This window comes from Oryzias latipes, chromosome 24, assembly GCF_053564925.1.
Source record: "Oryzias latipes strain Hd-rR chromosome 24, Olatipes_Hd-rR_3.1".
Classification (NCBI taxonomy): domain Eukaryota; kingdom Metazoa; phylum Chordata; class Actinopteri; order Beloniformes; family Adrianichthyidae; genus Oryzias; species Oryzias latipes.
Genome location: NC_136260.1, coordinates 4,875,888 through 4,899,972, shown reverse-complemented (window position 1 = coordinate 4,899,972; position 24,085 = coordinate 4,875,888). Strand labels below are relative to the sequence as shown.

The 24,085-nt window shown below is 47.5% G+C and overlaps 1 protein-coding gene across 2 annotated transcripts in view; it reads right to left on the bottom strand.

The window, feature by feature from the left end:
* mdn1 (midasin AAA ATPase 1) overlaps positions 1-24,085 on the bottom strand; it is a 55,971-nt gene that overhangs the window by 23,187 nt on the left and 8,699 nt on the right. For both annotated transcript variants that reach the window (XM_078942748.1, XM_011492147.4), the window contains exons 14-68: positions 23,414-23,562; positions 23,280-23,340; positions 22,998-23,209; positions 22,815-22,918; positions 22,596-22,740; positions 22,243-22,339; positions 21,987-22,100; positions 21,500-21,647; positions 20,945-21,052; positions 20,533-20,684; positions 19,192-19,370; positions 18,625-18,833; positions 18,396-18,542; positions 18,183-18,324; positions 17,974-18,108; positions 16,533-16,662; positions 16,314-16,446; positions 15,908-16,038; positions 15,144-15,282; positions 14,929-15,043; positions 14,600-14,851; positions 14,328-14,525; positions 13,950-14,158; positions 13,742-13,864; positions 13,444-13,641; positions 13,107-13,214; positions 12,836-13,024; positions 12,592-12,681; positions 12,251-12,514; positions 11,905-12,169; positions 11,672-11,831; positions 11,486-11,602; positions 11,209-11,417; positions 10,981-11,129; positions 10,654-10,853; positions 9,991-10,208; positions 9,777-9,890; positions 8,463-8,592; positions 8,279-8,385; positions 7,293-7,426; positions 6,816-6,982; positions 6,404-6,524; positions 5,539-5,752; positions 5,226-5,466; positions 5,024-5,147; positions 4,776-4,940; positions 4,498-4,709; positions 4,041-4,428; positions 3,848-3,960; positions 2,953-3,619; positions 2,710-2,871; positions 1,365-1,644; positions 1,037-1,275; positions 723-818; positions 326-420 (exon numbers count right to left, since the gene is read on the bottom strand). In XM_078942748.1, coding sequence (XP_078798874.1) covers positions 326-420; positions 723-818; positions 1,037-1,275; positions 1,365-1,644; positions 2,710-2,871; positions 2,953-3,619; positions 3,848-3,960; positions 4,041-4,428; positions 4,498-4,709; positions 4,776-4,940; positions 5,024-5,147; positions 5,226-5,466; positions 5,539-5,752; positions 6,404-6,524; positions 6,816-6,982; positions 7,293-7,426; positions 8,279-8,385; positions 8,463-8,592; positions 9,777-9,890; positions 9,991-10,208; positions 10,654-10,853; positions 10,981-11,129; positions 11,209-11,417; positions 11,486-11,602; positions 11,672-11,831; positions 11,905-12,169; positions 12,251-12,514; positions 12,592-12,681; positions 12,836-13,024; positions 13,107-13,214; positions 13,444-13,641; positions 13,742-13,864; positions 13,950-14,158; positions 14,328-14,525; positions 14,600-14,851; positions 14,929-15,043; positions 15,144-15,282; positions 15,908-16,038; positions 16,314-16,446; positions 16,533-16,662; positions 17,974-18,108; positions 18,183-18,324; positions 18,396-18,542; positions 18,625-18,833; positions 19,192-19,370; positions 20,533-20,684; positions 20,945-21,052; positions 21,500-21,647; positions 21,987-22,100; positions 22,243-22,339; positions 22,596-22,740; positions 22,815-22,918; positions 22,998-23,209; positions 23,280-23,340; positions 23,414-23,562 — 9,468 coding nt within the window. The remainder of the gene's footprint in view (positions 1-325; positions 421-722; positions 819-1,036; positions 1,276-1,364; positions 1,645-2,709; positions 2,872-2,952; positions 3,620-3,847; positions 3,961-4,040; positions 4,429-4,497; positions 4,710-4,775; positions 4,941-5,023; positions 5,148-5,225; positions 5,467-5,538; positions 5,753-6,403; positions 6,525-6,815; positions 6,983-7,292; positions 7,427-8,278; positions 8,386-8,462; positions 8,593-9,776; positions 9,891-9,990; positions 10,209-10,653; positions 10,854-10,980; positions 11,130-11,208; positions 11,418-11,485; positions 11,603-11,671; positions 11,832-11,904; positions 12,170-12,250; positions 12,515-12,591; positions 12,682-12,835; positions 13,025-13,106; positions 13,215-13,443; positions 13,642-13,741; positions 13,865-13,949; positions 14,159-14,327; positions 14,526-14,599; positions 14,852-14,928; positions 15,044-15,143; positions 15,283-15,907; positions 16,039-16,313; positions 16,447-16,532; positions 16,663-17,973; positions 18,109-18,182; positions 18,325-18,395; positions 18,543-18,624; positions 18,834-19,191; positions 19,371-20,532; positions 20,685-20,944; positions 21,053-21,499; positions 21,648-21,986; positions 22,101-22,242; positions 22,340-22,595; positions 22,741-22,814; positions 22,919-22,997; positions 23,210-23,279; positions 23,341-23,413; positions 23,563-24,085) is intronic.

The window sequence follows — 24,085 nt, the reverse complement described above, 5'->3', positions numbered from 1 at the left end:
TTCATGTGTGGGCCGGAGTAAACCACCTGGCGGGCCGGATAAGGCCCGCGGGCCGTATGTTTGACACCCCTGACATAGAGTAATCAATTTATGAAGCCTTCACCTTTGACCTCTCCCAGAATTCATTGCACCCCGTCATCTCTTTGAACTGGTCTATTTTAACTACAACAAATACATCTTTCTGAAATTCTGTGTAAAGACACAGAAGACGAAATTATCCCAACTAAGAGGATGGTTTATAGGTTTTTAAGCAAAAAAAATAGTGCTTTAGTAAGGGATTTTAAAATATTCTCAAATGATTCCGAAACGTTTTTCTTCTTCTTACTTCAGTTCCAGTTTGCGCCACTGGATAATGAGCTGGGTGACGGCTTCCAGTTCCTTCCGCAGAGAGAGAGCGCGGCTGGCGTTGTTCTCCCAGTCCTGAAGGGGTCAGCAGTGAGCAAGTGATCCACAGATGTAGTTTGCAGGTAAAGTGAACAGATGTAGTTTGCAGGTAAAGTGACATTATCCTTCCTGACCATTGCTAGTAGTTCTATGAGCAGAGATCTCCAGCTGGCTCTCATGTGGCCATTATTCCAGATGTGATTTGTATAGATGCAGTTTTGTTCCCTTTAGCTGTGTTTTTGTGGTTTTTTTTATTTAGATAGAACACTACCTCCTGGAAACTATAGATAATAAAAATATACAAACAAGAGCTTGATAGAGCAGGGGATAGACGTCACCTGCGCTTTGGAGAGAAGAATCTCCAAACCATTTAGGAACTTTGCCAGAGGGCTGTCCAGACTGAAGGTCAGAATCCTCTCCATCACCACCATCAGCTACAGAAGCAATAAAAACATAGGCACATTTGGAAAAAGCCAATATTAAAGCTTTTGAGGTTCTAGACGGAAAAAAAGGCTGCATAAACATCTCATATCTCATGCAATTGTTGAGATACCTCTACTAAAACCTATAGAAGCCTGAAAAAGGGTTGCATAAACATGAATAAAGGAGATTTCGTCGAACGCAGCCTCAGTCTGACAGCAGATTGACGGACCTGTACGAGAGCTGGGTGTTCGGGCCAATCTCTGAGCCTCTGCTTCACCGCCTGGCTCAGCTGTTCCAGAACTGGGAGGCAGAGGCGGGCCTCGCTCATGTTGGGCTGCTGGTAGAAGTCATATGGACCTTCCCAGGTGACCTCTAGACCATGGAGACCCCCTGAGCTCTGCACAGTGTTCTGGAGGAGGGCTGAGAGCATGAGTCCGCAGCCAGCCAGATGCTGGTCCACTTCTGAGCCTGAAGAGGAAGAGAAGAACCTGAGTCCACTTTCTGCTTTGGTACCACAGACCTGAACCATTCTCCATGACAGCTGCAGAGGTACCAACCAATCAGATAGTAGAAGCGCAACATTATAGGTGATGCAATCTGATATGAGGAGACCAGGGCTTGGATGTGATGTTTGCTGTGGTTGGCTGGTGTTGGGTTCTGGTACCACAGCGATCGGGCGTATCCATAGCATATGCGCTGATGCACCGCGATCACCACGTTCGCCACCGACTCAGAAATGACCCCCGCCTCACAGGGCTCTGGTTGGGCTTCTCCTTCTTCCAGTCCAGAATCTGCCGGACCTTCCAGAGTGGGCTGAGACACGATGTCTGCAAAGTCCTGGTTCAAGAGTGGACGGACACGGGGACACGTGAACGTGTTACACACCGTCTAGCTAATTTAGCAAAGAAAGTAAAAGCATGTGGTGCAGCAATAAAAATGGCTCCAAATATTTTACTTTCTGCCCAAATTCTTCAGGAAAGTAAATATTTTATAGTCTATTTTTATTTAACACTGCAGGTGTTTTATACTTTAGTCAATTTAGGATTTTAGTTAAACACAGATTTGAACCTGAGCAGGTTTCTGATTTACGAACTTCAGCTGTTTCTATTTCTTACTAGTTTAGGCTTTTTGTCTAAATATGATAATAAATAATACATTTAAGAAAAATAATATTCATCTTAAATTTCAGAGCCAAACCCACTTTTATCTTATTTTTATCTTGTACATTTTTAGCTAACTTTTAAATGAGTTTGTTTCTAAATGCTCACTACAATCTATTTGAGTTTTTAAAGCAATGCCAATTGTTTCCAATTGTCTTAAGCTTAAATGAACATTTTTAGCTTATTTTTCATTGAGTTCTTTTTCATAAATATGGCTGAAGAAGCAGCATATTAAGGTCACGGACCTCAATCCTATAGAAAATCTATGGAGAGGGCTGAAGCTCCGAGTTACCAAGCAACAGCCACTGAATCTGAATGATTTAGAAGTCGTGTGTAAAGAAGAGTGGACCAAAGCTCCTCCTGATCTGTGCAGACATCTGCTCATCAACTACAAGAAGCGTCTGACCTCTGTGCTGCTAATGAGGGGTTTGCCATAAAGTACTAAGTCTATCAAATACTTATTTCCCTCAATTAAATGCAAATAAGTGTATATAAATTCTTTAAAGTAGACTTTTCTATTCACGGTTGAAATGAACCTGCCATTAGGATGGCAGACGGTCACTTTCTTTTTAAGAGGGCAAAACTAAAAAACCAGCAAGGGATCAGATCCTCATTTCCTTCACTGTAGGTAGTCTTGGAAAGGTGTGTTTTCTTTTAACTCCAAAGCTGCTTTAAAAAAAAAATCCTTGAATGTTTAAGTCTGTGGTAAATGTTAATGAATAATCACCAGCAGATCACTGACCTTCTTAAACTGGGGGAACTGGGACCTGAAGTCCTTCTCCTCCTGCTCCTCTTCGGTCAGTCCTGAACCGTGGAGTCGGCTTCGGTTGCGGTACAAACTGGCCTCCATCTGCTCCTTCTCCTTTTTCCGCCGTTCCTGCTCGTCCCACTCGTTCACCAGAGCCTGAGGAACATCGCGACCCAACACATTCTCACACGCCGTTCTTCACTGCGGGTCGAGGAAAATCGGATGAAAAGACCAGACCTGACAGATGTGCCTGAAGAGGCTGTGCGCCTCTGCATTCAACTCCCCCGTGGACAGAGCGTGGCGTTGCAGGTACAGCAGAGCGTTTAGCAGCAGAGTGGAGGACTGAGGAATCACACGGCTGAGGTCCTGCTGAGGCAGGAGCTTCGTCAGGCTGCGGAGGACATCCATGCAGGACGTGGAGCACAGGAAGTTTGCCTGAGCCAGATAGGAAGGCAAGCCGGGGGACGGGGAAGGGAAGGCCAGCAGGCACGACATCAGCTGGAGCAGTCCAGGCACAGGAGTGAGAGACGCGGCCAGCTGCGACGCCACCATCCTCATGCCATGCCGCAGCTGCAGGATGCCGGTTCTGACGGGGCTGACCACGTCCGGGTACAGCGGGTAATCCTCCAGCAACTTCTGACAGAATCGCTGCTGGGAGTTCTGCCACACAGCCTCCTCTTTCAGAAGAGCCTGGACCGCCGACCTGGACTCGGAGGAACCGTGCAGGGCCTTCAGCAGCCGAGACAGCAGCTCCTCGATGGCAGACATGCGTCCGATGCTGCTCAGGTAATGCTGGAGGTCCTGGAAGAGCGCACCGTACTGAGGATCACGAGGGCGGTGGGCCTGCTTCCTGGAGAGCTCTGAGATCTGTTCCTTCACCTGCTGCATGCGGACCCACAGAAAACTGCACACAAATCAAAGGCTGACTTACACACCCTATTGCAGACAAAGCAGCAGAACTTTCTAAATAAAAAGACATTTGTGTTCTGCCGTCTAAAGGAACTGACAGTTCGGTTCTACAAAACGACAGAGCTTTACTCTGAATATTCCCCATGAACCAGATCAACTAACATGAACTGATTCCCCCTTCACTGTGTGGGGATGGACATTTGAGGAGGCGAGTGGTTCTGACCCGATTCGTGGATGCTGGAAACCGTCTGTGCCACTGCTCTCCTCCAGTTCTGATCCGGTCATCAGCTGAGAAGAGAAGCTTCGAGCTCTCCATTCATTCTCCAGAGTAACCAGCTGAAAGAGAAAAAGATGAACCTCAGGGTCTTCATGCTCTTGTTTCAAGTATCACGGTAAACTTTGGGCTGCCCTCCAACCTCTTGCTGAGCGTAGCGGAGTTTGTAGGCCCGCTTCAACGCCGGGTCGAAGATGGTTTGTGGCGTCCATACTTTGATCTGCAGAAGGCCCATGTTGACCCAGAAAACTCCGGAATGAGTGAGTGTGTTGGAGGTCTGGGTTTTCCTCTGGACGTACTGCTGCAGACAGGTGCTGCAGGCCCTCAGCAGACCATCAGGGAGAAGGTCTGGAGGCAGGAAGTCCCGGAAGACTGTCTGGATCTCTTGGGAAGCTGCAAGAGGATTTGGGTCCTTCACCAGGTTCTTGCAGCTGTCCATGAACCCCTCCTGCAGGCTGGGGGGCAGCAGCTTGACCATGCTCTGCAGCTGTTGCTGCAGGACTGCACCCTGCAGCCTGAAGTCTGTTCCTCTGAGGAGACAGTTCTGGTTAAAAGCCAAAATACTCCAGAGTCCAGCTGAAGGTCAGGAGATGTTTTACCTGAATTCAGCCAGCGCGGCCACACCCATGTTGTCCCACAGCATAGCAGAAACATCCTGCAGTTGCTGGATCCTCCCCTTCCACTCCCCGAGGCCGACACGGCAAAGAGAGAGCAGGGCCGATCCGGCCGGCTCCCACCGGCCCGAACCATCGGCACCGAGGACTCCCATCATGCACCGTGACCACACGGCTTTGCTCAGCAGGGGGGGACCCTGAAAACCATACGACCGTCAGACAAGCCAGTACCAGAGGAGCTTCCGGGCTGCGACAGACGGTACCGTGTTGGCAGCTCCATGCTGCAGCTTTGGAGAAGCCCGGGTCTCATTGGCCAAAAGCTCCCATTTCAGCCAGCGGTCCGGTTCTGAATTGAAGCTGCAAGTCCAGAGACCACCCAAGGCCTCTGACAACAGCTGGCACCACACCAGGGGTAATGCCTCCATCAGCTGGAGAAGAAACAAAAAACGTAAATATCTAGACTCCTCTTCTCCCTCGTTCTGTTCCATTGCAGCTGATTGTCAAAGCTGACCCGGTCACTGCGGAGAAGGAACCACATGGACTGGAGCAGTCCAACACTCATAGGGGTGGACTGGAGGCAGTAACTGATGTGTTTGGAGAGCTCACGGCGTAAGCAGTCCTCCTGGTTCTGGTCACTGAGGATCCACACAGGAACCAACAACATCAAGACCAGAACCGTTCTGGGTTTATCTGTGCCAGAACCAGGATCTCACCCAGGAGAAGTTGCCATGTTCAGCAGATCTGCGCTGAGCCGGAGCTGGTTCAAGACTGCCAGAACCTCTGTGATCGGCCAGAGCTGGATCCTGCGGCCCAGCTGCAGCACCTCTTCTCTGGACAAATGGGCTGCTCCTGCTGGGTCCTCCTCATCAGACATGGACCGGATCTCCAGCAGCCCTTTGGAGGTCAAGAGGTTCTGCTGCTGCTCCACATTGAACAACAACTTCTCTAGAACGCCTGACGAGAAGAAAAACTTTAGAATTCACAAGTTGGTCCAAAAGAACCACATCTGGGTTTGTGAGAGCTCACCAGACTTCTCAGTATCCACCTGGTTGTTTGCTAGCAGAACCAGGCCGTGCGCTTCCAGGAGGCTTTCTTTAACCTCAAACCCGAGTCCAGCAACCTGCAGTCGGAGCAGCTCCTGCTCCTGAGAAACCAGAGAGCGTTCCAGCCTCCGATCGCTGATGTCCAGAGCTTCACTGAGGAGCTTCAGCCGAGACGCACACTCAGCCACCGCCTCCAGCTGAAGCAGGAGAGAACAGGTGAGCCGACCCGAGGCGCTTGTGGGAACTAACTTTAGAAATACACTGATTTACGTTTTGAATCCAAAATTAAAATCTACTTCAGGTTTTAAATGTTTATAATGTTAACATTTTACATTGAATGTGCAACCAAAATGACAAAAAAAAGCATTTACACTTTTATTTTGCATTTATCTAATTTGAACATTGCACAACTTTTGACTTTACTTAGCATTGTTCAGCTAATTTCCTTAGATTGTATATATAAGGTAGTATTTACAGCCATGTTGAGTCAGTGAGCAGGTTTCAGTTTCACTTATCTTCAGTCAGGGCGTAACACAGCATTTCTTTTAGCTTTCCTCTCTGCTCTGTTTAGCCACTGATGCAGCTTTTTAGCATCACTCTGCTCATTTCACCCGTCTCAAAATTCTACCTGAACATTTTGCAGTTTATAAGCAATCTAGCAATGATGGAATGTGACACCGATTGGCCCTACGCAGCTTCTACTCTTCTTTTTTTAGCCAAGACTCAATCTGAACAACAAGCTGGGATTTTTCTGCAGATTTACACAAAACAAAACGTTTCCTAATCATTCAGGATGTTATGGTAATCTCTACAATAAAAGAGTTCACTTTTGCAGACTGGTTTCAGACCTTAAAAGGTAACATTTTTCCCAGAGTTCTCTGGAGGCCTTTGAGGGCGGCGGTCACAGAGACGGGGGTGGACAGGACGGCCTGGATGGCTGCTGAGACGGTCTGCAGCTCCTGGTGACCTCTAACCACGCACAAACACAAGAACATGCTTATGTTAGATGTTTGCAACGATTACCAAGTGGAATTAGTGAGTATAGCTTTCCAATCTCCCTTTTCAAAAACTACAGTTTTGTCTAAATCGGAGGTTTAGACTGAAGGGGATCAAACTTTAATGAAAATATTAAATAAAGCTGACAAAAGTAGTCTTCTGCATCAATAATATGAACATATTTCATCCAGTGAAGGTGAAGCCATACATTTACAATGAGTATGTTTAGTGAAACCCTAAAAAGGTTATCAGAGAAACATTTACTCCGTGGTGGAGTGGGCGGGTCCCAGCAGCAGAGGAGGCAGGCGGAGGAGGAGGTGCTTGTGCATCCACTGCCAGTGCAGCGACAGCACGGCCACGTCCTGGCGGTCCGCCGGCAGAGAGCAGCACACGTCCCAGAAACGATCACGCCACTGAAGCAGCTGCAGGATCTGACCACCCAAACAAACACAGCGCGGGAATATGAAGAACAACAGAACCTGTGAACTCGTCAGGGAAGCCACAGCGGCCCGCCCCTTCTGAAAACATGAAATGTGATTGGAGGATGAAGCCGTTTGTCTTTTGTACAACAAACCATCAACTCGTTTTTTTGTCATCTGGAGCAAAACCATAAAAAAAACATTGCATGAAAGAACAGACGCGCAATGAAGTGTAATCCTATCATGAGGGAATTTCATGCATTTTTTTCTGAGGTGGTAAAACAACATAATAGATGTAATAATTATGTTGGGAAGCTCTGACCTCATACATGACGTGATCTGAGATGTTGAGTTGTCCGCTCTCCACAGCCATCAGGACAAAAGAGTCCCAGAGTTGGAAGAAGGTCTGAAGATGCATCAGGACTGGGTGAGGAAGCTGAGCCACGTCCACCATTCCTGAGTAGGAGAATGCTTTCATTACAGCCCATAATGTCATCTCTAGGCCATTCCTGCAAACGCTGACTAAAGAGCAGTGTTTTTCAACCAGTGTGCCGTGGGAGATGGTCAGGTGTGCCGTGGGAAACTGCCCTCATTAACTGATCTAAAAACATTTCCCATCTCCATGATATCAACTCTGTGTTCATCCACACAGGCCCTGATAAAACACTGAGTACCGTAGTTAGCTGCAGCTACAGCTGTTTTTGGAAAAGTCCGGCCCCTTTACCTGTCTCCACCAATCATTCTTGGAGGCTTAATCACATGTCATCAGTTTGACCAATCAGAAGTGGTTAAAGTCTTCATTTCCTTGTTCCGATTCTGCTCATAAAGTCTCTCAGTTCCAACAAAAATAGCAGCTCGTCTGTAGTGGTGTAGCTTTCCACAGAATCCGGTGTCAGACCGTGGAACAAGTGAACAAAGCAATGAAGATCAGAGTCTGTCTGTGTTCGGCAGCTGTTTGCACTACATCTCCCATGATGCATTGGGTTGTGACAGCGTCTCAGCGCACAATGAGTCTTCCTTGTTAAACGTCTTGAAACAACAACGAACACACATCAAACAGTTTTTAAATCTTCTAACTTAACTTTCATTACATCTTTTAGAAAAAACAGCTGCAACTTCCAGCTTTTTCTGCCACAATTATCACAAAAATGCATGTAAGATTGTGGAGGGACTGTAGATCAATACAGACTAGGAGTTTCTCCTTTTTATGAATTTTTGGATGCTGGTGTGCCGCGGGATTTTTCTCAATGTTAAAGTGTGCCGTGGCTCAAAAAGGTTGAAAAACACTGAAAAAGAGAACCTGTTTACCTTTGCTGAAGGCGCTGGAGATCCTCAGGGCACAATTCTGGGAAGACTTGTTGAGGGCACAGGAACACAGAACCGACTTCTCCTCTCTGTCCATCATCAGAGCCATCCTACCACACAAGAGCACTTTTTACACAGAGCTATAGCAACAGCAGCAAATGCTAGAAGAGCTCATATCTGTTCCTACCTGTTAGCAACAGCATCCAGACTCTGCAGAAACTCTGCGCGGCTGTCTTCATCCTCAAAGTTGAACTTATTGACCAAAATCCCCAAATATTGTTTGTTCCAGCGCATGTCCACCAACATCCTGTAATCATCTGGAGACAAAGAGAGCAGCTGGTGTTAGCACAAACCCCCAAAAGCTGCTACATTTCAGCCACAGCTCCAGCTTATCCATCAGAACACTCCAGAGGAGGTTTGTGTTGCAACACCTTCTCCACAGAGAGGTTACCTTTGTTGGAGCAGCAAATTTACAGCTAAAATAAATGCAACAGCAGCAGCAGAGCCGTGTGTTCAGGGTCTGGACGGTCACTTTATTCTATTCAGGTTTTTGCTCCATAAATACACTTTTTCACCCAACAGAAGAATGTTCTCCTGACATTCTTCTGTTTCCTGACTGCGTCATCAAGGCGCCAAATGAAATAAGCAGAGCTTTAAAGTGAAGTCCAGCAGAGCAGCATCAAGTCAAGGGTCCGGTCCGGGATCGCAGGGGTAAAAACTCCAGTGGGTCTCGGACAGGGCCGTGAAACCACATGTGGCTCTTTTACCCCCCCATTTGTTTCTCTGGTTTAAGAAAAATAAAATGTTTGTCATTTTAAAAAGAAGCCTATTTTTCAGGCTATGCTGCGCATCAAGCGAAACAAAACAAATGAGTCAAAATCTATTCAACTTATTCACATAGAACTGAAGCAAAGTACATGTTACTTTCCTGCTACCCACCCCGTGCTTTGGAGGGGGGTTTTACTGAGAGTTATTTGGTCATTTTTTAAATTTTATAAATATTGTTATTTTATTAATAGGATCATGAATGAATGAAACTTTATTCATATAGAACTTTACAACTCCCTAAAGGGCTTCACAATAAAAGAAAGACAAAAGACGTTTCACGTTTTAAAGAAAAAGAGTTATTGTGGCCTCACAAGAAAAGGTTTGGGGACCCCGCTCTAGCATCCATGTGGTGTTGGAAGATTTGTTGTTTTTCATTCTTCCAATCATTGAAACACCACATGGATGCAGCATTTCTCCAAGTTTTACAGGAGGAACATCAATTGGCTCTAAAACGAGAACAAATGATTTAACCTAAAAACTCTCAAATGTTCTGTTTTTAAATATCATTTTCAATCCAAATAATTTCATCCAGATTCCATGTTATTTCTTTCTCACTCCGCACATCTTCTCCTGGTCCGGCCCTTCTATCCAATTTTAGAACCCTATGTGGCCCGCCAGTCAAAATATTTGCCCACCCCTGGACTAAACTGTGGTTTTATTTTTGAAATCTCACCTGTGTCACGAGGCTGCAGAAACCCTGCCAATGACTTCCCCTTTGCACCAAGTTTGCTGTTGAACGCCGTCTTCAGAGCCTTGTTACCCGCCTCTATCTGAACCAGCACCAGACCTGAAACACAGCAACAGCATCACAAACAAACTTCTCCCAAACGGCCCGTTGTCGATGATGACAATGACGAAGGCCTGGAACGCTCAAACCGAGAACAAACCTGGAGAATATTGGAAGCTCTTCACCAGATGTGAGAGCCAGCTGCTGCGGAGGAGCCAGTCTCCATGAGAGGCTCTCTCTGTGACGAGCTGCACCGCCGTGGGGAGGAGCCTCAGAGGATCCTCCGGCCCCCCCCCTCCTCCGGAGAAATGCAGGCCTTCGTGGACGCCGCTGCCCTGCAGAGCTCGCTGCAGGTCATGTAAGCTGAGAGGACGATTCCTACACAAACAATAAATGTGATGCTCAGAAGAGCAGCAGGGAGGCGTCACACTTCACTGATAGAAATGCTGAAAACACACATCAGCAAACGCAAGACGATCCCTGAGAATCAAGGGGCAAACCTACAAAATTCCATAGAAAACATCTTTTCAGGGAGGGGTTTAAAAAAATCATGACTGGTTTTTTTAGATTTCAATCTTCTAACAACCATATTCCCTCTTTCTACACCCAAACAGAAAAAATAACTCTCACTGATTTACTCTGCATGGTTGCTATGGCAACGTTTAGTCAGAAGATGAATGATCACAATGGTAATAATGTGCGTTTTGTTGAAATGTGTCGGATGAGAAAAGCTTCCCTTCACATCTGGGGGTGTGTGTGTGTGTGTGTGTGTGTGTGTGTGTGTGTGTGTGTGTGTGTGTGTGTGTGTGTGTGAAACTCTCACCGTTTCCCCTGCAGGCTGAGAGAGTTGAGGCAGAACAGGAGGACCTGTCCGTCTCTGAGGACGGTGGAGAAGCAGGAGTCCTCAGCGCAGAGGAGGGCAGAGGGGAGCCCGTCAGGCCAAACTCCGGGACACAGCAGCTCACCCCCCCACACTTCTGAGTCCAGGACCGCCAGGTGCTGCTCAATCACCTGCTGGGCCAGCTGCAGAACAGGTAGAAGTGATCGTCAAAACGTTTCTCAAGATGGTCGTGAAGCTGGCAAACAATGGTAAACAACAGTGGTTCCAAAGCTGATCCTTGAGGGGTGCCATCGTCAGGTAGGGGGATACCTTTTGGCTGGCGGAGCTTCGTTGACACACAGCGTACGCCTCTCTGCAGGCGTTCTGCAGGGCGCTGGGTAAATCGAGACCTCTGTGCAGCTGGCTAGACAGCAGGGCAGCGGCGTGGAGCAGCGAAGTCGTGGATGAGGCCGGAGAATCTGAGAGGCGGAAGCACAAGGGTCTGAGGACTCCATCGGACCTTCCGTCTACGTCCACAATCCCACATTCCAAACTCACCCCAGATGGCAGACTTGACGCCTTTGTGGATTTCAATCAGCAGGTTGCACACACACTTTCCGGTCACCCCAGCAGTGTGGAGTAAGGTCTTCATGTCTAGTGTGTCCCAGAACACATCTTCATGCTCCTCTGGGATGAACAGCTCCACCCCCCTGTTCCTCATCGCTCTGGAGAGCTCCCCATGAACGGGGTCCATGGTCAGGAACAACCTGAGGACCAAAAGTATCTCAAAGCCTCCGACAACTGGAGCAGCTGTCAAGCTACCAATAGTACTGACCTGAAGTCTGGGTGTGGGGAGATTTTGGGGGTCTTTCCGTCTATAACCCCTCGCTCACTGACAGTCAGCGATCCGTTGGGCTCCAGCAAAGCATTGAGTCGGTCCAGGACTGAAGCACTGAGCACAAAGAAAACATCAATATGGCCTTCACAGCACATATGATGGTCAACGTTTCCGCTGTTTAACCTGCAGAAGTTGGCATTGTCCATGAGCAGCCAGTCCCCCGTTTGAAGAGCTTGGACCAGCATGCCGTCCAACCACTCGAAGCCTCCGTTTGTCCATCCGTCCTCCTGCTGAGCCATGCGCTCCTTCAGCAGCGTGAAGTTCCTCTCCAGCTTGGACATGTCTGGAGATCAAGGCCGGCATTACAACCAGGAATGCTAGAGCCAACAATCAGGTTTCCATCTTTAGCTGGTTACCAGCAAAGACTTTGAGCTTGGAGTTGAGCTTCTGCAGGAGGACGATGATGACCTCCAGCTTGTTCAGATCCTCTGAGCCGACCGTTCCTCCGATTCTCTGCAGATCTTTGTGCTTCTGCCACTGGCAGAATAGGCCCCACCTGTGCAGCAGGAACTCTGTGTCCCGCATTCCCACCTCAAGCGACATCAGGCCACGCCTTGTTACCATGGCAACGCCTTGCTCCACAGTCTCCAGCACCTGCTGCCACAGCCGCATGATGTCCACCTGGAGATGATGGGAAAGAAAAGGGTGACTTTTTTTTCTCCCTTTTGTCCAGAAACTTAAAGATGAGGGGTTCGTTGGTACCTGCTCAAAGCCCCCCAGCAGCTCTGTGGTGTCCATGGAGCTGTTCATGGCCATGACCCTGAGGTGGCGTCCTGTCAGCAGCGCCAGCAGCCTCACCAGGCTGGTCTTTCCGCTGCCTGTGGGGCCCACCAAGACGGCCATCCAGCCCATCTCCACACACTTCATCAGGGATTCCAGCGGCCGCAGAGCCTTGTGTGTGATGGACAGAGGGGGGTCCAGAGCCAGCGGGAAGCCTCCAATGCGAGGCAGCACAGAGAGCCCCACCTGCATTCGCCCAAGCAAAAACCCATGAGCCACCAGCAAGGCTGGTTGCACAACTGATGGGGTTAGAAAGGACAAACCTGCAAACTGAGAGGAGTGATGTGGAAGTGCCGGGAGCCACAGTAAGGAGCGGAGTCCCCACCAAACACCTCCCTGAACACCACCAGCACCTGAACGACACAGGAGATCAAACTTTGACAAATCATACAGAATCACATAAAATCTGTCAAAAGGGATACACTTTAATGCCATAAACTGGCACGCTTTGGTCAGAGAGCTGAACTCTTGGTGCTGCAGGTCAAGGGGCAGTGTGGAGCAGCGTACCTGAGCCTTATCAGCCTCACTCCTCATTCTGTCCGCATAAACCAAGCCCACATGTTGGCCCGGGTTGTAAAGTCCAGGCGTCTGGTCGTTCTGCATCAGCTGGCACCAGCGAAACATGTCGCGCAGGTTAAACTCCCAGGGACTGCCCCGCTGGCCCCAGTGCCTCTGCACACACACCTCCTGAACGAGCTGCAGGGCGAGGTTGCAGAAATAGCTCAGGAAACCGATTTTAAAGCCCCCCGACTGTCTACAGAACAGAGAAAACACCTACCTTGTTACTGAACTCCACCATTTTCACCCGGATTTCCTTATCAATGTTGGGGAAAATAGAGTCTGCTATGAACTCCATGTCTTCACTGCTGAGCTGGTCCACAAAAACCTGCAAAATGGAGTTTTGAGAAATGGAATACATCTTAGATTATGTAGATGTTCTAACAATGATAATACTGACAGCTTAAACACCATTTCCTATAAGGATGATGTGATTCATGCACAGCTTCACGCAGATGCTGGAGGTTTTTGGGCTCTCTGGCCCCGTTGAGGGTCATAGAGAGGAGCAGCTCCATATTCAGGGGAGAGCAGGTGTGTCATACAGAGAAGTTTCTCACCTGAGTAAATCTGTTCAGGAAGGACTTGGGCAGTCCTTTGCGCCCCCCGCCTTGAGTGAAAGGGTTCTGGCAGCCAAAGATCTTTGTTTTTTCGTGCTGAACCTGGAAGCTCAAACCCAGTTCAGGAATGAAGATCTCAGCTCTATGATCAAAGCAGGCGTTCAGGCCCTCAAGGACCGACTGGGAAGCCAGGTTCAACTGTTAGAAGAGGACATGTCAGTTTACACTGGAGGATCACTGGTTTGTCAGACTTCCTCTTAGAAGTCACAAAGGATTTTAAATGTGATGTTGTTCCTACCTCGTCCAGGACGACCCAGTGCCCCGCTTTCAGAGCAGCCAGGAGGGGGCCGTCACGCCATGCAAACTCGCCCCCCTTTCCACCCTCCACGGGGAGATCTGTCCCAAAAAGGTCGGTAACGTCCTGCCAAAGAGTCCACCATTAACCTCACAGCCCTCCAGACCTTCAAGCCTCGACACCTTCAAACGGGGCTAAAGCAGATCTTTACCGTTTGCTCAGACAAGTTGATTCTGACCAGATGATTTCCGGATGCTTTAGCCAGTGCCGCCACAAGGCTGGTCTTTCCCACCCCAGGGGAGCCCTCCAACAGCACTGGCCTCCGGAGCTTCAGCGCTCGCAGGAGCCTCTGGGCGTTTACTGCTGTTGTGCCTGCTGTGATGGCGTAGTCCACCAGGTCACGGCCATCAGTGCAAGGACCTGGAGACATGAAGTTCAGGAAGAAGACAGGTCCCCTTAGACAACTCTTCTGAAGAAATCTCAAAGTTAACCTAAATTTGTCCCCTGGATCACACCCCTACCAAACAGCAGACGTTTATGAATCAGGGGCAGAATATATCTTGGACATATGTGCTCTGAGAATTCAAACCTAAGGCGATGTAGAAGGGATCAATGCCAAAGAAGTCTTCTCCCCACAGAGGCTCCCGTGGCAGGCGGCTGTCATAGACCCTCAGTGCATCCAGCATTCTTTGATCTAGTTCGGTCAGTTTGCTTAACCTCTGCTCCAGGAAGCCGAGGCACAACCGTCGAGCCAGGAGAGCGTTGTCTGCACAGGACGCCGTGGTTCCTGCAAAGACACAGAGAACATTGTTCAAACATGTCCCTGAACACACCAGCAGAATTCAAAAACCGCTGGCTCACCTGAACCAATGCTGTCGATGTAAACCAAACATGCAGCGTGAATGAAAGCAGTGACAGAGTCCAGTTTGAGGTCCGTTCCCTCGTCTCCCACAGGTTCTGTGGTCATGAGGCGATCCTCGTCCCGCTTGCTCACGGCATTGAGGAAGTTGACCCAGGACAGGACATCCCTAACGCTGAGGATGCAGCGCCGACCAAAGTCCTGATGGGTTAGCCACTCGATGAAATCCAGCATCAGCTCTGCGATGTCCCCTCCTGTGTTTAGGTCAACAGAGGCTGAAGGATAACAGCAGGACTTTAAATAGAAAGATTATTTCCTGATGCTGCTCTACCTTTGAGTGAAAGGCCTGAGTGCAGATTATGGTTGATGATCTGGACCAGGTCACTGCGTCTGTTGCTCTGAGGGCACCAGATCTCTGTGAAGCGGTTCCTGAGGGCAGGAGACAGCTGCCCAAACACACACAGGTCACTTCTCAGCTTCATCCAGAGCTTCGCTTCATACATCGGACACCGTTCAGGCTGCCGGCTTTGTTCCAACAACAAATACCTCCTTTTTGCCAAAGTCTCCTCCGGGGTTCATGGTGGCAACCAGACGGAAAGCTTGATCAGCTTTGATCAGCTCTACGTCGTCGTCATCGCCGCTGCCCTTCTCTGCCAGGACGAGGCACTTCTCTGTCTCCAGAACGCTACAAACACAAATGCCCTTCAAATCCACTCTAGACTCGACAGTGAAGACGTGTGTTGTAGCTGGAACTAAAAATGCATCCTAGACTCTGGAATTTATTCTTTTATCACTTGAAAATGAAAATGGGCAAATTATTCATATTTTTAACATACTGTAACAGACAAAGATTTTCAGCACCATTAAAAAAAAAAAAACTTTAAATTGAAAATGTGAGCTGTAAAGCTGTGGTCTGGTTGGTTTATGGCTTCAACAAGAATGACGTTTATGTCTTAATAAAGGGAAGAACTGCTCCAAAACTGCTTTCATACTTTTAAAATAAACTCAACATCTTGATGAGGGACTAGTGTTTTTTCCGTACAGTTCAATCGGTTTATCTACTGCTGAATCAAAACAGTCCTGTCTCAGGGTTCCATCTGAAGGTGAAGGCTAAAAAAATTTCAAACTAATAGTGCCAAATCTGTGCTTCATTTCAGTCACACAGACAGATTTAAGGCAGATTAGATCCATTTCTGGGAAATGTAAAACAGACCATTAAGTGGACAAAAGGAGAGTCATATAGCTGTATGGGATCACTGTAAGAAGATGCTCAGATGAGCAGTTCAGCTAAGCCTCACTGGCTTTAGTACCTGTTGAGTCTTTCCAGCACAGAGTCATCGGCCAGTGAGATCTCATCCATGAGGAAGACTCCTCCCTCCTTCAAGGCGATGACCAAAGGGCCGTCGTGCCACTGAAACAGCCTGCTGTCATCAGCATCCGTCTATGAGAAGAAAAAGAACTCCTTTAATACTTTCACAAAAATCTGAGTTGCATCGGTTTATTCACTTACATTTATTATTATGGGAAGATGGTTTGATTTTTTTGAACCTGTAGTTCTGTTCTCTTAAATTACAAAAAAAAAAAAGTGTGTTTGAAAAACCTGAACGTTCAATCAAATGCAACAGCTGCTTGAAGCAGCAGAACCTGAACTCCAGTCTGGGAGACCTAGGAGTTAAAGATGAGCAGAGATCCATCCAAACTGACTGACATCAGTACCTGATGGGAGTGTCTGACAGGTCGAAGGCCTCCAAGGAAGTCTGACGTCTCCATGTGAAGATGACAGTTGACAGAGTAGAGCGTCTGTCCAGCCAGAGCAGCAAACATCTGGCAGATGGTGGTTTTTCCACATCTATTGAGGCCCAAAGATCAAAGCATCAAGGTTCAAGGCTTTTTGTCAAAAGTGTTCGAACTTTGCTTTAAGCCAGTGGTTTGTACCCCGTTTCTCCCACAAGCAGGACAGACTCGCCGAAGCGCAGAGCCCGACCCACCAGCACGGCCAGCCGCCTCATACCCCCGGTCCAGACCACGTGACCAAACCCCTCCGGGGCGCTGCCGACAGATGGACCTGCAGACGGAGAATCAAACCTGCACTCTCAGCTTCTACGTCAAGATCCCACTAGAACTTCCAAAACGCAAACATTTACTAACTTGTAAGGGTTTTCTGAATATTTCCCTGAGAAAAGACTGAAACAATGGTTCTGAGGTTTCGGGTCGACTCTAAGGAGCTGAACCTTCAACCAGACAAACTCATAGACTGTATATCACTGGACAGAGTGACCCCCTCCCCCCTCGCGTTCCAAATAGGAAGTACCTGCTGGTTTCCAGAAGCTAAAATCCTATAGACGGTAGTCCTTATATTTGTCAGAATAACCACTCTTGCTCCCATACTTTTTTCTTAACATCTACTTGCTAATCCTAATTCTTTCTCATGATAATTTTTCTTTATCGCAAGTTATTCAAGTCATAAACTGCCCAATCAGATGCCTCCTTAAAAGCATGGGGTGCCCGCTGGCCCCCACCTCGAACGTTTGACAGATTCTCCTTTCGGTGGACTCCAAACAAGCCCACTCGTGATTTACGACAGAGAAAATGATACTGGGACCAATCACGGTCATCTGGCTCCAAATGGCGGTGCCTGTATTGTGGAAAAATGGCGACTGAATTGGCTTCATTTTGCTGGAGCCTTTTCTGTGGATGACGTCACTCTACAGTCTATGGTTTCTCTTCTTTGCTCCCCTTAAGGAGCCACCTGCAGGAATGTGGGTGATGCACCTGGAGGATACATGTGGGACTTGATCCCAGCACCACTCAGACTGACAAAACCTCTGGGAGGAATGGGGGAAACGTTTCAAGAAAGAAACGTTTTCATCCAAGTGGCTTCATCAGTTTGAGTTTCATGATCAGTCAGCATGACTTGGCGACTTCAAGACTACGTCACCTGGATGAATGAGAACCTCAACCTCTATAGACTGTTGGAACTGGGTTGGAAGTAAGTTTTAGAAATCTGACTTCAATAACACTATCGTAAAAACTCGTGCTGCAGTAGTTTAGGAAATGTCCAGCTTACGAATCTAAAGTTACAGGTTCTGAAAGGCGGATGGATGACCCTTCAGTAACCACCTGTGAAGGCCCACTCCAATGAAAACAGTGTGTAAACAAGTGAATGACAAGAGGTGGGGGCGGGGTTGCTCTGTGCCAACAGTCCTTAGAGGTGAATTTCTAACAAACTCCTGCCGCTCTGCAGAAACTATGTCCTAGAAAACACAGGTTTAAAAACGGCACCATCATAATTAAAACACGTCACCAATAAATCAAAAGACGATCTGAGAGGAATTGTAAAGGAATTCCCCTGCTGAGTCAGCGTGTTTCTACTCACTGAACTGACTGGCGACCTGTTTCTGACAGAACAGGGCTTCGGGGTCCACCTTTCTCTTGAAATGCTTCTCCAGGGTGGACAGGATGGTGACCTCCTCCTCCGGCTTTCTGACTCGCCCTGCCAGCAGCATGAATCCTAACAGCAGAGCGGACATCCAGTCAGAGCCTCCAACTGGAGCAGGTAAGGAAATCAAAAGGGAGACGATCTACCATCGTCTGCCAGATGCTGCAGCCAGTCCTGAGAGGCCTCCGTCTGCTCTTCCAGCCTGTAGCGGTCGGCCCAGCGGAACAGATCTCTGAGCGTGATGAAGCCGTGCTTTCCCGCAAACACAGAAGATCCTCTGCGTAAAGACTGAGGGGGGTTTTAGTGGATTTAGAGTTGGGGTCTGTCAGAGGAGGTGACTTCACAGAGACTGCAGGTACCTGAAGGTCCAGCATGACTTTGACCAGCTTGGAGCAGTAGGATGGAGGCAGGCTGCACCTCTGATGAAGGATGCTCTCCAGCTCCCCACTGGGAAGCTCATCGAAGTGAAGCTCCACAAAGCGGTTCCTGAAGGCCCGGGAGAGGACCTGGTGGAGCAGATTTACGGTTTCTCAAGCTACTGCGTCCTTTCCTCTTCCTGTCCCGCCCTCAAGTCACGGTGTGCATTACCTTCCTCCCGCCGTACAGACCGGGCGGGTTCTGAGTCGCGAACAGCATGAACCTGGGGTGGGCCTTCACCACCTCCTGGGTCTCGGCCACAAAGAGCTCCCTGTTGTCGTCCAACAGGCGGTTCAGTGCCTCCAGGACATCGGTGGGGGCGAGGTTCAGCTCGTCCAGGATGATCCAGTAGCCTTTCCTCATGGCGTCGATCAGAACCCCTGAAGGGAACCGGCAGCAGATCATTAGGCCAAAGAGAAAGACCTAGATGAAAGCTAATGAGCCCAAAACAGGGTTGGTGGACAAAGAACATTTTTCCATCTCACACTGCCTTTGACATAAACGTCCTCATTTTTAAAGTCTTTCCAACATCATTGAGCTGGCGGTAAAATCTGGCTTTTTACATTTTTTTTCCTTCGATAATTTGTTAGTATTTCTTTTGGATTCTCTGAGTTTTTACATCAGAAGACCTGTACAGAGAAAGAGGATTCAAGTCTTCAAACTAAATGTCTGGTTTAAATGTTCTCCTTTATTTCCTTTGAGCATAAAGAAACACAAATGTGCGCCGTGTTTTCGTACCTTCTTTGAACACCAGCTTGCCGCGGCTGTCTGAAGAGTAGCAGCCGATGTACTCCTGGATGTCTGTGTGCTCGTGGTTGTTGATCCTCACGCATTGGTTGCCCGTGGCGGCGGCCAGGAAGCGGATGAGGCTGGTCTTTCCCACGGAAGTCTCTCCCTGGATCAGGACTGGGTGGGTCCTGCGAGGTCGAAGGGGTTGATCAGGGCAGGGCATTGATCAGCCATCGGCTCCATGTCGCCCCATGCTGTAACCAGACTGACCTACAGCGCTATCGAGTCACAGACCGCCGAGTCACAACGCAGCCGAGGCTGCGGCAAAGCTGCTCCACTGGTATGAATAAATATTTACACCGGGTTCATTTAGAGGCTAAACTAAGACTATTAACAGGCTGTACTTGGATAACGGTAAAAATTCTGAAATTTGTGTTTTATAATCTGCTATTAAAGTGTGACTCAAAGAGAAATACATAAAAAACTTGTAAAACTGCCTAAAATAAAAAGGTAATATTTTGAACCTTTCAAAATAACCAAATCCAAACTAAAAAATTGAATTTAGCTTCATTTTTGTGCAAATGAATGTCAAAAATTAAATATCCTTGAGGAACCTTGAGAAATTTCCAAAGTGGTGTTACTTCCATTTGAACCTTATGTTGTTTTTTTCTGTTTTAGTGTTTATTTAAGTGAAACCATTAGAGGACATGTAATGGCTCTGGACTCATCCATTGATTCGTTTTTCGATTCGTCACAACATTTTGGTAGCAGCCGTTTTACATCAGTTGGAGCCAGAAAAAATAAAAAAATCTATGTGTGTGCTTCAGCTTTTAGTCAAGATTTGTTTAAAAAAAAAAATATATAAAAAAAACTCCTATTTTCTAGATTTTGATCTATTCCCATTTCTTGTGAAGCAAAAATGACTTGCGCATGGACGGATCATTTGACCACATTCTGGTAATTTTCTTCTTCAGATCAGTCTTCTTTTATTGTTTTTCTGTTTTTAGGTGGATTCCCTGTTGAGACGAGTCAAACCCTGCACTCGTCTCGGGTTTCGTCGTTAGTTACATACTTACAGGTCTCTTCCTTACAGCTATAACATGCTGGAAAGGATGTTTGAATGTAGATGACTCACTGTCCTGAACCACAGAGGAGCGGGCCGGCCCTCTGGGCTTGACCATGACTGTCTGACCTGAACCGTCGCCATAACTCTGCAGGCTGAACTCAGTGCAGTTCAGCATTGATTTTGGCTGCATGAGGATAGACTCCTCCTCTTCCTCCTCCTCCTCCTCCACAATAATCCAGATTAGCAAGAAAGAATGGGTCACTCAGAGGGGGGGTAACTCTTACCCCGCTGAGACCACTCGGGCCAGGTCGCGTAGGTTGAGCTTCACCGAGGCGGTCAGGATGTAGCTCGGGTCCAGAGCTGGCTCCATTTCACCCTGAGACACCCAGTAACCCTCGATGGGCACGCTGGGCCGGCCGGCGGGGGCAGGGATGGGCTGAGCAAGGCAAGACATCCATTTCAGATCTGAACTTATGGTTTTTTGTTTAGTTGGAGGAATATCAAACACGTTTTTACATTTCACACTCATTCTAATGAACAGCTTCATAAGTCTCAGTTTTAGCCAAAATGTGAAACAGTTCATGTCACTCAAAAATGTCTGTAGGTTTACCAAAATGAATGCTGCCTTTCAGCTTTTGTTCATCACTGAACGTCTTTAAGGAGGGAAACCCTTCTTTGAGGCCACGACAGTCTCACCTGTTTGAAGCATTTGGTGTTTCCCATCAGGATGTGCTGACAGACCAGCTTCTGGACCCTGGGGTGGGAGCTTCTGTCCAGTTGGGTCAGGAAGCTCAGGCAGAAACCCTGATGGTCACACAGACACAAGCAACTAGATGACAAAACCATCGAGCCTCTTCTGTAGAAATACACAAACACTGGGAGGAATTTCTCTTCTCTCGTTTGGAATGCAAGCAAAAAAAAAAACGATTAAGCAGAACCTGATAACAGAACGAACATTAACTATGGGCTATGTGCTCATTTAGCTGAAGCATCAGAAAAGAAATGAAAAAAGAAAAATACAATAAAAAGGTTGAGCCTAAAAGACGCTTTATTTAAAACACTGAAGTGATGTCTAACTGCTTTACAACTAATTATCCTTAATTAACCGAGAAAAATAAGAAATGGCTCAAAACAACAAAAATACATTTTTGCTTAATAGGAAATGCAAGACAGCTGCTTTAAAAAAAGGAAATAAAACACGTATGAAGTTAATCAAGTAAAGGTGTCTCCATAGGTGGATTCCAACGTTACCTCATAGAGCGAGCGCTGCACGCTCTGACAGGGGTTTCCCGCCACATACTTCAGGGCCCTACACAGAGTACGGAGGCTGTAGTGAGGCCGGTGACCCGTACCATCCACCAGACTGCTGTTGGCCTCCTTTCGCACGTTCAGGTAAAAGCTGCAAAAAAAATAAATAAATAAAAAGAAAGAAAGAAATGGCCAGAGAAAAGACACAAGTTCAGAGTCTGAAGGATTGAACTACAGCGAACACACAGGAGGAAGAGAAAAGGGACAGAAAACATTTAAACTTCATAAATGTAGTGCTCCTTTGTCATCAACACTACAAAAAAAACTAGGTCAGTCAAAAAAAAATGAGAATTTACTTAAATGAGGATTAAAACATAAAAAGAATCAGTTCAAGAACAAAGCCTTGTGGAACACCATGACTAATTGCAACAAGACATTTGTTTTTAACAAATGAGAATATTTTGAATGAATATGACTGAAGTCAGCCAACCTGATGACACCGGTGACCACATTCTTGGGTGGGTTCAGCCCTTTGAGGTAATCTGAAACCAGGATGCGCAGGTCTCCTTCGTTCTCCAGCTCCTCCACATAGAACTCAGTGAGCCTGAGGAGGTCACATTTTTGGAAATGTTAAAGTAGTTTTAAATGTATAAAAACAGTTATCAGTCAGATTTCATTATTTAAAAAATCTTAAATAAAATTCAATCAAGAACAATAGAACAATGTCTGCGTCTCGCTGTTCTAACCGGTTTCTAAGACCCAGAGGGAGGTTCCTCTTTCCCACATCAGTCGCTGGGTTCATGCAGCCAAACAGCCGGAAGTCCGGGTGGCGAACCAGAGGCTCTGTAGAAAAAAACAAAACAGGCTTGGTTTCAACAGAAATAAGGTATATTAATAACAAAATCCCCCCCAAAAAATACTCTAAATATTCACACTTTTAGCTCTGATGGTTTATAGACCCACTCCAATTCCCAGTGGTCTTTTAATTATGGTTATGCCGTTTTTTAGGCAAAAATCGAAATACGATGAAAATGTTGGAATTCATTTGTTGAACATCCAAACTGATCAGTCTTCAGTCCGGGCCGGTGCTGGTCCTCACCTGTGTCTCCTCGGTCCAGAAGCACCAGAGAGCCGGCGCTGCCCTCCAACAGTCCACTCAGACACTCCAGCGTCTCTGCTGCTGCCAGGTTGATCTCATCCAGCAGGATCCAGTGGCCTTTCTTCACCGCCTGAGCCAGCGTTCCCTGTGAACCGCGCATAGGTAATACCTGCAGCACTGCTGCGCGGCACAAAGGTCCGTTCCTCCTGAGAAACTTACCTCCACGAAAGCAAACACCATGGCGGTCTCACAGGTTCGGATCTGCTGCTGGGTCTGACTAAGTCTGGAAGAGAGCGCCTCCCACTGTTCCTGCAGGGAAGCAGCTAAAAGCCAGAGCAGAGGAAAAGCTCAGGGTTTGTTCTGCAGCAACAGAAGTGGCGTTCTGAGAATCCTCCGGAATACCGTTGCACTTCTCCTGTAGTCCTTTTGTTAGAGCAGACTTGCAGACGTGGTCCATGAGCTTGAGCAGGTCCTGCCAGCGCTTCCCTCTGAAGCAGGTCTGCACGTGACCCAGGAAGGTCAGGTTCTGCTTCCTGGAGTAGGTCTGAGAGAACAGGTCCTCGAAAGCCTCGCGCAGAGGGAGCAGGAGCTGTTTGTGGTCCACTGGCTTGTACCTGCAGAACAACTCGCTTTCAGAATGAAGCTTTTTATCCATTTTCTGCACAGACGACTTGGGCAGCTCACCCTCCTAGAAGGTCGGCCGTGTCGCTTTGCTGGTTCATGTTGACGACTCGAAGTCTGTGACCTGCGTGTGGAAAGGAAGTCGTAAGTTGCAAGTTTCTCCACAGGATCTCCTCTGGAGAAACTCCTGCTCCTGCCTGTTATTCTAGCCAGGTGCTGCACGGTGGAGGTCTTCCCAGTTCCAGTCTCCCCCACCAGGAGAACGGGCTCTCCTTTGGCCACACACACCGCCAGCTGCTCCAGCAGAACCGAGGAGCCCCGCGTGGCAGCAAATGTCTCTCTGTGCCTTCAGAGGATGGAAGACAACGTTAGTCTGGAGCTTTTGGTCACCAAACTCCAAGCTCAAAAAATTGCTAAGCTGCAAAGCAAGGAGCTGCAGAGGACCGCAAGGACCGAATCATTTAAATGATTCTGCTTTCTTACTGCGTCTTTGAGTGAAAATGTGACCCCGACACACACCGACAGACGCCCCAAAATGTACACACACCTCATAACCAGTGTTGCCAGATAGAGTCACAGGGGGGGGCAAATAAGATCAAGTCAAATGAATTACACATTCACAAATCACAGATGTAGAGAGGGGATATTACTCGACTGGCTTTTTCACAGCTACCTGTCCAGTCAAAAAGCTCAAACATATCTATCTATCTATCTATCTATGACTGGGAGAAACAACAATATACAGCTTTAGTAGATTTTTTTCCCCTACTGGACTGATTAAGTACCCGATAGGGTGATTATTCAAACTAAAACATTTTTCAAAATCAAAGATAGTTCAGACTGTTAATAAAAGGAGTAAAGTATTGAAT